Below are 12,374 nucleotides of genomic sequence, written 5' to 3' on the forward strand. Positions count from 1 at the left end.
CGTGTGCTCTGTTTAACTTCTTAAACTCGGTGCCTGATTTACAAAAGGGTTTTGTGGATTATGCATCCGCTAAACCTGTGCGAATGAGTCCAAAAAGACACCATGCGCAGGTAGTATTTAAAAAACGATCTACTGCTGAGACCAGGCGGTGACTGCGCCTCAGTATTTAGAAGAGATGTCACACTTCATCCAAATGTGGAGACGGTCTGCAGCCGTTACTCGTGAGGAAGGTGAGTGTTGATTTTTTTCTTGTATTTGCCCTCGCTTGCCTCATTCAAGGAGAAAGCTTTGTTTGGAAGGGTGAATCTCATATCATTTATTTTTTAGGGTGGTCTCAAAATGACCTTGAAAATGTTTTCTCTCGCCTCTTAGCTTATCCTCTTTATGCAGACAGAATTGTGCTCCGTCTCCATGAGAGAGCATCTCCGTGCAGATTAAAGGTGCAGATAGCTTCTCTCAACATTCAGACACATAACAAGACCAAATTTGGAGCAGGACAACTTTATTAGCGTGTTTGTCCATGATTATCATCGGCACCATTTGCTTTGTGAATAAAGCCTTGAGACGAAGCAGAGAGTGTAAGTGATGCTCAATTTGTGGAGCTCTGAGCTGGCCTTTATTTTTGACAGGACATTATGTATAATTTAAGAGACTTGGTTACTGATGAAAAATGGGATACATCAGACCTCAGTCTTGTGGTTATGTACTTTATTATTTATATTCACCAGCCTGTACAGTTGAATGCCTTTAAATAACAAAGAGGCTTGTGTAATGTAATCCTGAACATGTACAAACAACTTTCACTCTTACTTTTCTTCTTTTTACTCAGTTTACAGATTCAAGATGTTTGGAAACAGTGCCAGGTATTTCAGGCCTCTTTGATTGGCATGATTTCTAGCTGTTATCTGACTCTGCATCTACTGAGGTTAATTCCAGTAAACTCTGTTTCACTCAAAGGCCTGTTGAGAAACTCCTTGGACTTATTCCATTCTCTTCGCAGACAACTTATTCACTTTATCATGATGGATTTTGTCTTGCCAAACTCTTACAGATTATCTTGCTGTCATTCCCTCTAATAATTTGTGGGTTCAACAAATTTGCTTTAAATACATAATAAGGTATTCCTGCTTTGAAACTTCAAGTCTGCTTTTAGAAACCACCAGAAGATTGTTTGAACAGGACAGCAGTTACAGCAAGTATATCATTGGTTTGCTATCTAGCTATCGTGTGATCTCGTGTGATCTTTTCTATGACCTTTCCTTCCCTGCTGTGTTTTTATGTACAAAAAGGTAGACAAGCCTTGACTTGAAATATCAAGTCTAGTTACTTGTTCTGCGACGCATTTCCAGAGAAAACCAAGGACAATTCGGTTTTAAGTTAGAAAAAAACACATCTGAAAGTAAGAGTCATGTTTGTAGTCATTCATTTCCTTCATACACAGTCATCTGTTTTCCAGAGAAAGGTTTTTATTCTTTCAATCTGCACCTAATGACTCGTTCCGTTGTGTGTGTATTTCCCCTATAACTTTTAAAAGTTATAGGGGAAAACTTTAAGATTCATTCTATTTAAAGTACATTAGTCTTTTACAATAGTGGATGTGCTCCAGTGTCTGTGTGTTGACATTTATGTAGTAACATTATAACATGGGGCTTTCCTGAGTCACATGTTTTTCCACTGAGAAATCCTCCTGGAAGATGCTACTCGTGTGTTGTCCATAAATTTAGGGCTCATTCAACTTCTCGGTGCTGAACATTTACAGTTATGAAATTAAGTAACCCAATAGGGCAAAACATAACTAACCGGCGCCTGCTGAACTCCTTAAACTGTGCCACAGCATATCCTTCATAGAGCTACGGTGACTGGAGGGATGACAATATGGCAACAAAGAACCCCCGAGTGTAAATCTCCTGTTGAAAGATATTTGAATTGGGAGAGTGAACAGAAGTCCATCCGAGAGGATTATTCCAAAGAGCTGAATTCAGTTATATTTGATGTGAAAAACAGATTTGAACACTAAGGAAACAGGAGAGACTTGAAGGTCTTGTAGCCAAGCTGAAAAAACTCAGACTGACGGGATCATTTCCCCGGATGAGAGCATACCCCACTGTGTTTGAAACCAGGAATCACAATATAAATCAATTACTAAGTCTGCAGTCAGTGGAAAATACATTTAATTCTTTTTGGCAAATTTCTTGGCCCCGTGACTCACCAGAAAACCACTAAAAAGAAAAAGAAAACGTGAGGAATAAGAAAAAAATCAATACATATCAGTGGAAACTAACTGATGAGAACATCAACATGACATAGACAATGCTGCTCGGATCGGCAAAGTGCATGAGAAGAATCATGACTATCGTGTCTCCCGGGGGGGTAAAGAAACTCTTCCCGCAGTTTCCTCACAGCATAAAGCATTTTTTTTTTTCTTCTGAATTCCAGCTCAGAGGAGAAAGAAAGAACTGAAGAGAGGAGAGGAGGGGAGGGGAGGTAGAATGCAAAAAAACACTCTGTACCACCAGAATTATTTGGAAAAATAACAAAGCAACAATTACACATGCCACACATCAATTATGTGTGGCTGTTGCAGCTGCAGAGTGGAAAGACTCACTCTGCTTGTGTTCTGCTTCTTTTCCACAGAAGCATTTCCTCTACAGAGAAGGTAAAGCCAACATCGTATATATACAATACATCAAGCCTATGTAATCACTGTTTCGTGTACCCTCATGTCACTGAAGAAAAGTTATAAACAAAGATTATTAATGTGTCTACATCCTATGATTGTTAACATATTGGAAATGGCTCAGATGTAAAAAAAAAACCTAATCCCAGCAGCAGGTGAAAAAACATCTAACCTAAATGTAATGTGTTTGATTTAACGACATATAAACACTTAAATAATGAATCCTAAGTACATAATTAATCAATCTGCTCTGTAAGTCTCTACTGCCAACCCACAATGGTTCAGCCTAAAGCAGTTTATGAAAGCCCAAAGATATGCTGTATGCCAACGTCTGTTGTTTCCTGTGTTTTCCCCACAGGGTCTGTCTTACAAAGCAGATTATGACGTTTGCTGGATAACTGCTGATTAAAACTGGGAAGCCTGTCAAATCTGCAACACAGACTCAAATGAAACTCTCCTCGGGGGTTAAAGTCAGTGCATTTGTCAAGATAGTGCCTGCTTAGGGACACCAGCCATGAAAAGAAATGTCTCTGGAAACAAAAAGGGATGACTTTTAACTGTGGTTTGGAAGAATTTACGCTATGATGATAAAGAGGATGTAAACGGTACCAGTAACCTCCACAATAGCCAAACCAAGAAGGGAGAAGAGCCAGAAACCGAAAAAAAAAAAAAAGCAGAAAACTGAACAGAGATAAGCCTTACTTCAGGCAGTGCTGATAACATACTGATCTATGGGATGCATTCTGCAACAACACAGCAGCAGTGACCCCTGCTTTGCACTGAAGATGTTGCCAGGTTGGAATAACAATTCACTCCTTATCAGTATAATTCCTCACCACCCCTTTTGTTTTAATTAAAGCATTTATGCAGAAATCAGAGTCATTTATTATCTAAGTTCAACTCCTGGAACAATAGTATGTTGTTATGAGCCAGGCTTATTAACTCTGCAGCCTGTGAATAGTCCTGACTCCTGACACACTACACCTTGAAGACAAAAACGCATAACCCAAATACGAAAACCAGTATATAAAAACAACCAAAATAGAGTCAAATATACCCCGGAGAGATAGTGAGAGAAACATGTGGCAGGCAGACAGGCATGTTCAGAGTCAACTGAAGCTCTGGTAATACTTCTGTACTTTGAGGTATGCTCTCAAGGTCTCTGGTGGCTTGCCTGGTGCTTCTTCACGATATGACAAATGTGACGAGTGTTAAACTGCGCACTCAATGGAAAGCCTCAACCCAAGAGAGCCTGTTTCACAAGTCCTTGCCTCTCCCACTTTGCCTATAGGACACTTGAATTTTAAATCCTTAAAAACAATTTTTGGGAAATAAGCCCCGTTGAAAAGAGTTAGACGGATGGATCGATGGAAGTCAACATGGCATTATGAAACAAAGTGAAGAAAAAATGAAAAAACAAATAAACATATTTCCCAAAAATGCCAAAGTCTTCAGGTAAAAGGCAAAAGGTGAGTAAGTGTCATGTCTTCATGTTTGTATCTGTATTTATTTCTAATATGTTTTTGAGCTACAGTATTTATTTTCTATTGCTGGCTGGGAAAAGGTAAAGTCAAACTTATTAAAGTGCCTGATATGGGTAACGTTCTGAAAAACATGGATGTTGATAAGAAACCCAAATGTTCAGTGAAAATATGAAGCACTTTGATAAAAAAAATTAACCAAGATCAGTGATCATTAGTGGTAAAATGTAATAAAACTAAAGCTCATCTGACATCTCATTTTCAACAAATTGTTGTCCCAACATAAAACTGATTTATATAATAAATGTTACAGTTTCAAACTTAGAAAGCATACTTGAGTATAACGCAAACACAGAAAGAGTTCTTATGAATGTTTAAAAATGTTTGATATACTCTGCTCTAGTGAACCCCTAATGAATGCCATAAGCGTCGATTGTCCTCTGTAAACCAAGTTCTGCCAACTCGAATCCTGCTTGCTTCCCTTTCAACAGCATCTCAGCCATGCCAGGTCCAATTTCACCGGTATGACTGCATTTTGACATTTTCTGTGGAATTCACAGTCACCTTATCATATTCATATCATTAATCTGAATTTCTGGCACAACATAAAACTTCTCTGCTAAGTATTACAGGGACGATGGGCAGTCATCAGCTCACACCGTGCAGGTGAACTGAAATGCACCCAGGAAACATTATCTTGGCTCTTGGCTGAAACCGTTTTTCTTCTTTAAATAAACATTGTGGGAAACAACTGTGGCCGCAGCCAATAACCATAAACCAACATTATTATGTTAAGAATGTGTTTGAGATTTGAAGATGAAACAGGATGTCACTGTGTGCTTGAACTACGGCCAGCAGTTTGTCAAGTGATGAAGAGAAGCAACCTTAAGAAGTCTGCATTTGGAAGACTTCTCAGAGGACATGTTTAACAATCTGGCATTTCTTTAGTTCTCGTTACGCTTTCCCACAAAGGAAAACATGGAAATAGACTTGCGGTGAATCAAGATAATTGAAAAAATGTTGGAAACATGTTCCTCTGTAAAGTTGAATTATTCTATTAAAAAACAGCAGTACACCAATGTCACCAGCCTTTATCATACTGAGCCTTAAAGAAGTGTATCCTACTCCTTTCTGAAGGGCGTTGAAGGCCTCTGAATATTAGTTTGCATGTTGTTTCAAATGTTTGTTTCTTCGTATTTTGTTAGTAATTATGATGTTGTAAGTGGAGCTGCTGTGACGCAAGGCAACTGTAAGACTTTGTCTGACAATAAAGTCTTATCAATCAATCAATCAATCAATCAATCAATCAAGCAATCACCAAAAAAAACGTAAATTGAGTATCAGTTGTGGATAATATGATAAATATACCTAAAAGGTGCATCTTAGGTAACATTTGTCAAGCTCTAAGCTTTTTTTTTTTGCCCTTTTGTAAACTTTGTTGTTGTGAAATAGTACCTGTTTGTACTGTGCAATTGGAATCAAAGGAATAGCAAAGTGAATTTCTGATCAGAGTTACCTATTCAAAGTCATCAGCTGCACGATTTTCATTATACTGCAGAGGTGGCCTCTTGCAATAGTATGAGTAAGGCATAGCAGCTGCAGAACCGCCCTACCAGGTGGGAGGGCAAAGATAATACTGTGCCTGGGTGCACTGCCGGTGCCGTCATGGAAGTGTCAAGCGCACTGTGGAAATCAGTGAAGAGATAGGAAGTAAATATCGTACAGTGGGCTGCTATGTAATGTGGGTGTGAAAACTGCACATTCTGATAGTTTTATGCACTTAGGATACGGTGCAATACTGGTGCGGGGAAAGTTGAACAAAGTTGGGGAGTAAAGTTTATCTTTATTGCAGCTGGAATGGTAAGTCATTGTTTATATAGTGATTAGTAAATATTGGTTTTGATTTAGAGTTTTTCCTGTGTTGTGGTCTCAAGAGTCAGTCAGAGCGGAGGGGAAACTAAAGCAACAAGTTTCAGAATCGTGTATTTGTGAAGTTTGCTCATCATTAAAGATGGACTGAACTGATTATGAACTATAAATAAAGTTGTGTACTAACAAATTCCTCTTGGCGTGTGACAATGTGTGTGTTGGGGGGGAGAAAAGCTGAATTACACAATTAAGACAGCTATTCTAACAACTTAATCGGTAGCCTCTGACATGACATTTGACATTTGACATGAGTTTTGCTTCAAGTCAGCGTTGTGTTCACTGAGTCTGTGAAGTGTCACAATAAGAGCCAGTGTCACAGGTCAATATCAAGGCTTGTTTATATTGTCATGATCCCTTAAGATTGCAAAGGATGATTAACATCACAGCTTTGACAGTTGTCCCTTCTTTCCAAGAAAAAAACTTTTTTTTTTTTTTCCAGAACAAATTGAAAGGTGTCAGGAAAAACGTTTAAAGACTCCTTCAGATCGGACAAAGACAAAGATTCTTTGAATGAAAAAAAGATAAACAGAATAAGTCGTGAAAAGCAACATTTGAGGATGTCCACTGCTTGTTGATTCTTGTTTTAAAGCTATTAGCCGCCTCAGGCACGAACAATGTGCATTTATCCACCTTTGCTCATTCATCACAAAGAAATTAGGTCAGTGTCATCAAATAACTTTCAGTTCGACCAACATTTGAATCTCAATTTATACAAGATTACTGACCTGACTCATGAATGACAACTCCAATTTCACATCACACAGAGCTACACTATGCACACACCTTTATGAACACTAACACACCAATGTTAAACAGCATCCACCCACATCAATCTCTCCACTGTACCTGTAACAAGTTGTAACTTCTCCAGTCGACTTCACGCAAGGGTACTTTGTCGTGGAAACGTTGTTTTCCGAGCACTCTCCACTGTGAAATGAAACATTTTGAACAACAAATGTAAGTTTTTTTTGTTTTTTTTCCCCTTTGGTGTTATGTCCTCGTTTGACTCGGCATCTGTGGTGTACGTTTTACCCGTCAGTGGCATCCTCTTCTTGGTAGGACCACAGCAAACCTCCTGAGAAGCACATGCAGGTGACGGTAAGCAGAAGAGGACTGCTGTTGTGTTTTAGTATCATCTCATCGGTCCAGTCACCTGAGCGCAACCAGCAATCCGCACTTGTGATAATTACCTCCTCACTGTTACAACTCCGGAGCCTGAAGTGGTGTTCGCATGCCGACAGACCCTCCCACTCAGCCTAACGTGAATGAACTGATGTCACTTGAAGGGGCTAGTTTAAACGGTTACTTCCTCCACCCCCCCGATACTTTTAAGAGGTCACGTAAAAAAAATCAAAAAAAAAAAAAAAAACGTAAAAGCAGAGTATGCTAAATTATTTTTTTTATCCATGATGACTTATTTTCTGTTACCTGAAGTATTCACTGACACATTAACATACATTTGCTTAGCTTTTCATCGTCAGCTAAATTCAATTAAGAACACTTATCTCATCATTCAAGGCACACACTCTCACCGTGCGTTGTAGCGAAAGAAGAACACGTTGCGTGCGTCATGACGTCTTCACCTTTGCTACCATCGCGTGGTTGTTGATGAAATAGCAACTGCTCCAAAACAATTAAATAGCCAAATAACACACTTGAATTTTGTTCAATAAAGTAAATGTCTGTTCGTTCCTATGCTCCAGTTAATCTGACAGGTTATAGAGTTCATGTAATTGGTTTATTGTACAGCTATAATCCAGCTATTCATTTATAATCACGTTGTAAACATATATTATTTAAATATTGATAAAAAAAAAAAATAATAATAATAATTATTATTTAAGTGTCTCACCACCGGTATCTTAAAATTTTTGAATTTTACTGCACTTAGCCTGAGAAAGCAGTTTCTGTTTTCCCTTTAGGCACTTTTGCAAAAGTAATGAAATATCATGATTATGTTGAATATTTAAATGTTTTATGAAAGACTACATACTTTAATTCAGAGAAGCATAGTATCCTATATACATACCGTTCTTACATCTTCTAGAAAATGTATATAATTGCAATATGAAATTTCTGGAATGCCTAGTTTTAGATAAAAAAAAAAGATTTACTGAATAAATCTTATTATGATGGCATTTTGCCATGCAACCTAAATCTTAAAACTGAAACATATTTTAATGCATCTCTTACCTAGGATGATTTACGAATTTCACACATGTAATAAAGAATGCAGGTTTATGACAAAGATGGCTAATTAGTCAAACGTGATAGTGAAGCAGGTCATTAAATTTACTCAGACCACTGCGTTAAATTCTCCAGAGGGCAGTTTTCCTGTTGTGTCTGTGTAAGCAAACATAGTAGTGTCTTTATTTAGTAGTCAAATTACCAAGGATGTAAACTGTAAAATAAGTCGTAAAAAATGATGCAGAGCAGCAGGATGAAGAGGACAGCAGAGTTTGTGAATTAATTTTACATCTAGAAAAATAAACACCAAAGGACTGCAGGACAAAAAACATCGATTTGCTATATAATAACAGCTTTTGTTACAAGCTTATGCTTTTTTGAGAGTTTCTTCCTCCTTGCCAAATAGTATTGTACTTTTTAAAACATATTCATTTTTACAAATACAAACACACTTGACAAAGGTCCAGTGGGACCGCCAACCTACAGTCTGTTTTCAGTGTGAACATCAACCCCCTTATGCTATAACATCATTATTATTACTTACCATTGGTATAAACTGTTTATAATATTTTCTACACTTTTTAATTGTCCATTATTTAACTTCCAGCTCAAATGTCATTATACATAATATTAATGTGATACCATACTGCTCTTAATTGTGTAACAACAGGTAATCTTCTTTACTTGAAAATAGGAGGTATATACAAGTACAATATAAATGGTTAAGTTAACAGGGCAGTTAGACATGATGTGCAGTGAATGGCAAGATAAAGTGACAAGTGATGATTAAAGTGACTTGGTATGATAGATAGCAGCAAGTTATGTAAACAGCGGTGAGGAGACTATTACTACTAATACTAATAATAATTAATATTATTTCAACTTAATGTTTATGGCACTTTTAAAAACACAGGTTTAAAAAGTGTGCAGATAGCCTAGCAGTTATGTCGTGTGCTATCAAACGGTATGTCATTCGTCTACACTGCTGTTTAACTTGCTGCCAATAATCAACAAAATCCTTTTAAATCCTCACCTGTCACTTTAACTCGCCATTGACTGAACTGAATCTCTTATTGTCCTATAATAGTTCACTTTACTCCTTTATATTTGAGTTTCATATACCTCTTATTTGATTTGTGTTTATTTGATCTACTTTATTTCAATTTATTTTTGTACTACCTACTTATCTTATCTTATGTCAACTATTGAAGGTGAAATCCAAATCAATAATAAAATAAAAAACAGTCATAGTGCAGACATAACAGACAGTGTCAGTGTTATATAACCATCTATTACATTATTGGATTATGGAGGCATTGATATGTTAGTGACATTGAGAGGTTTATTCGGTCAATGAGGAAATAACTATGTTACATAAAGTTAGGTATTTCATGAACTGTATAACAATGCATCATATCAGGTTTTAACAATCTTTATTTGTAATGAGTTCAAACATATTTCAGACAAAGACAATGGAGTTAAATATTACCCTCCACCACTTGCAGTAGATGTGTACATGTACTCATCTAGTTCAAGTATCCCAGAATTCAGTGTGTACTTGGTCAGTGGTTTTCAGTCATTACTTGCCATCAGTGAATCCCAGTCAACACTTTCACATGAAGCATGTCAGCTAATCCATGCATATCAGCAGGAGCTCGGTTGTAACTTTCATGGTCTGTTAATCCAAACTCCCCTCGCCATGAAGCTCATTCTTTGGCACAAATGATCTGCAGTAAGACAATTGACGAGAAACTCTACACTTAGACCTGGTCACTTTTGTTCTGGTTGACCTCGACCTTTAGCAGCTGGTTTGACCTGAGCACAAACGCTGTCTACTGGCACCTGCAGCGCTCAAGATGTTCTTCAGTTTCTCAGGAATGCAGTATGGCATTACACCTGGCTGGATAGCAGAGCCATGCACAGAGGAGCCTGTAAAGGATATGCTAGTGAAACAAGAGGACCGTGGTGTCACTTACGGCCATTTTACGGAACCTTTTTGATGTGTGCGGCCAGCCAGGCATGGCTGAACTTTTTCTGGTATGTAACATCAGCAGGATTTCTACTCAGGTGTAATGTAATTAGGGTTATGAAACACATTACCCGTACACATTTAAACTACATCAGGGGTGCTGGTATAACTCAGTACTTAGTTCAGCAGGCATACCATATACAAAGGCTATAGTCCTAGTTGCACTGGTTGATCCTAATGCTTTTTGGTGCTAATCATCCCCCATTCTCTCTCCCAAAATGGACAATGTCGACACCAATCCTGTCAAATAAAGAGCAAAAAATAGCCTAAAAAATACATTTGAAAAATGAACTGATGTAGTTATCTGTTTTAATAGCACAGCAACAAAAACAGAAGTCCTCGGCACCCAACATTGGCAAATAAAAATAAAGATTTCTTGTGTTTAATTTTTTTAAAATTGCAAGCAAAAGCCTGCACACTGTCAAAATGTGCAAAAAATACATTGGCAATATTTCAGTACCCAGGGTTGCCAATGTTTTTGTGCATTTTTGGCCTGTTTCACATTCTTTTGCTTCGTCAGTTTTTGAGAGACATAAATCTAAGTTTTGCATCCAAATGAGACGCCAAAAGATTTGAGAAACACCAATATTTGCCAACCTGGGAATTTGGATGGTCATCGCCGCTCTCTCTTTTAGCAGATCTGTATTTTTTGAATGCTATCGGTCATTTAAAATAGAGATTGTATCGTTTTAAAACATGTAGTGTCAAAAAGTATGGAAGTATGGAACATTTTGACAGCCTTAAGTGTGGTACAATATTCCCTTTTAAATAGATGTTTTTCTATGAAGCTCCAAATCATGCCTGTTACAGTATAATGTAGCAGAAAAAAGCACCTTTATCTAGCTTCAAAGCACTAACTCAAGCATGAACATTTCAGTTCAAGGGAAAGCAGCGTTGCTACTCGCTCCATCACAACAGAGCCGTCCTCAAGGTGCAATTCATCATCCTACCACTTGATGGCCCTTTCAACCAACAGATCCTACCCCCACCCCTCTTTTGCCACCATCGCCATCATTGCCCACAAAATGGATGACAGCTTTTAGAAATACCAGGGTGCGTCACGACTCTGAGGTGCACATGCTGTGCCATTTATGTTCCACCTGTTTTGATGCCTCAGCAGCCCTGAGAGGAGAGGCAGAGAGGGATCACGCCTGCAGCAGCACGAGTAGCCGATTAATGATGGAGCCTGGTGCAGTATATCAAAGCTACAAGGCTTATAACCTCACTGTAATATCTGGCATCATCTTCTGCCTTACAGATACAAAATAATTATCTGAGGGTCTTTTGCTGTGTCATCATTCTCCAGGAAACAACACAGAGCAACAAAGGAACTATCCCTACCCTTTCCTCTGCACTTTATTGCCTCTTATAAACAAATGAAAGAGAGTTTAATTATGTTGGCTTGGCTTAAAGGTTTAAGTAGTCAGAGCTTGTTTATCAGGACAGTTACTTGCTTTAATCATGTCTCATCTCATCGCTCTCTCTCTCTCTCTCTCTCTCTCTCTCTCTCCCTGTGTTGTTTCCATCTGGTAAACACATTTTAAACTTAGACAAGTTGAGAACAGACCACAATCTCTGTATATGTTTCCCCCTTTGTTTCCCATCATTCATTTCAGTTTTTATGAGTCTGAGGGGGCATTTCCTAACCTGGAAGGATTTTATAGTTTTCTTAACAGTACCGCATCAACTGGAACCCTGACCCATCTTTACTGCCCTGAGAGGGAAAGAATCTGCTCTGTCTAGAGACCAAATTGTACCAAAATCAAATCAGATGAAAGAACAGTGACGCAAGGAGAGGGGACACAGTTGGTAAAGGGGGGAAAAAACACAAAAGCGAATGAAGACTAAAACTGCCTGTCTGGGACGGCTCTCGGCTGTTTCTCTTGATTAAGGAGCTGTCCTTGAGATCTCTGCGAGAGGCTGGAATGGCCTGAGATGAACTGGGGAGAGGTGGAGCAGGACTCCACTGCTAATTTAAAACTGGACGTGTTGAAGGGTTATAGTGAGTGTTCGGGAAGATAGAATCTGAAAAGAAAGCAGTTCTAGCACACTGGTGAAAATGCGCTGAACA

General features: G+C 38.2%; 1 protein-coding gene across 2 annotated transcripts in view; it reads right to left on the reverse strand.

Moving 5' to 3' along the window:
* Positions 1-7,353, reverse strand: part of ccbe1 (collagen and calcium binding EGF domains 1) — a 32,773-nt gene extending 25,420 nt beyond the window's left edge. Inside the window, exons 1-2 of one of the 2 annotated variants that reach the window (XM_020643026.3) lie at positions 7,120-7,353; positions 6,934-7,014 (exon numbers count right to left, since the gene is read on the reverse strand). In XM_020643026.3, the coding sequence (XP_020498682.1) occupies positions 6,934-7,014; positions 7,120-7,223 (185 nt within the window). In that variant the 5' untranslated portion in view covers positions 7,224-7,353. The remainder of the gene's footprint in view (positions 1-6,933; positions 7,015-7,119) is intronic. The other variant, XM_020643025.3, reaches the window with a different exon arrangement.
* Between the last annotated feature and the right edge of the window lie 5,021 nt (positions 7,354-12,374).

The sequence above is a fragment of the Labrus bergylta genome, chromosome 17, assembly GCF_963930695.1.
Source record: "Labrus bergylta chromosome 17, fLabBer1.1, whole genome shotgun sequence".
NCBI classification, from domain to species: Eukaryota; Metazoa; Chordata; class Actinopteri; order Labriformes; family Labridae; genus Labrus; species Labrus bergylta.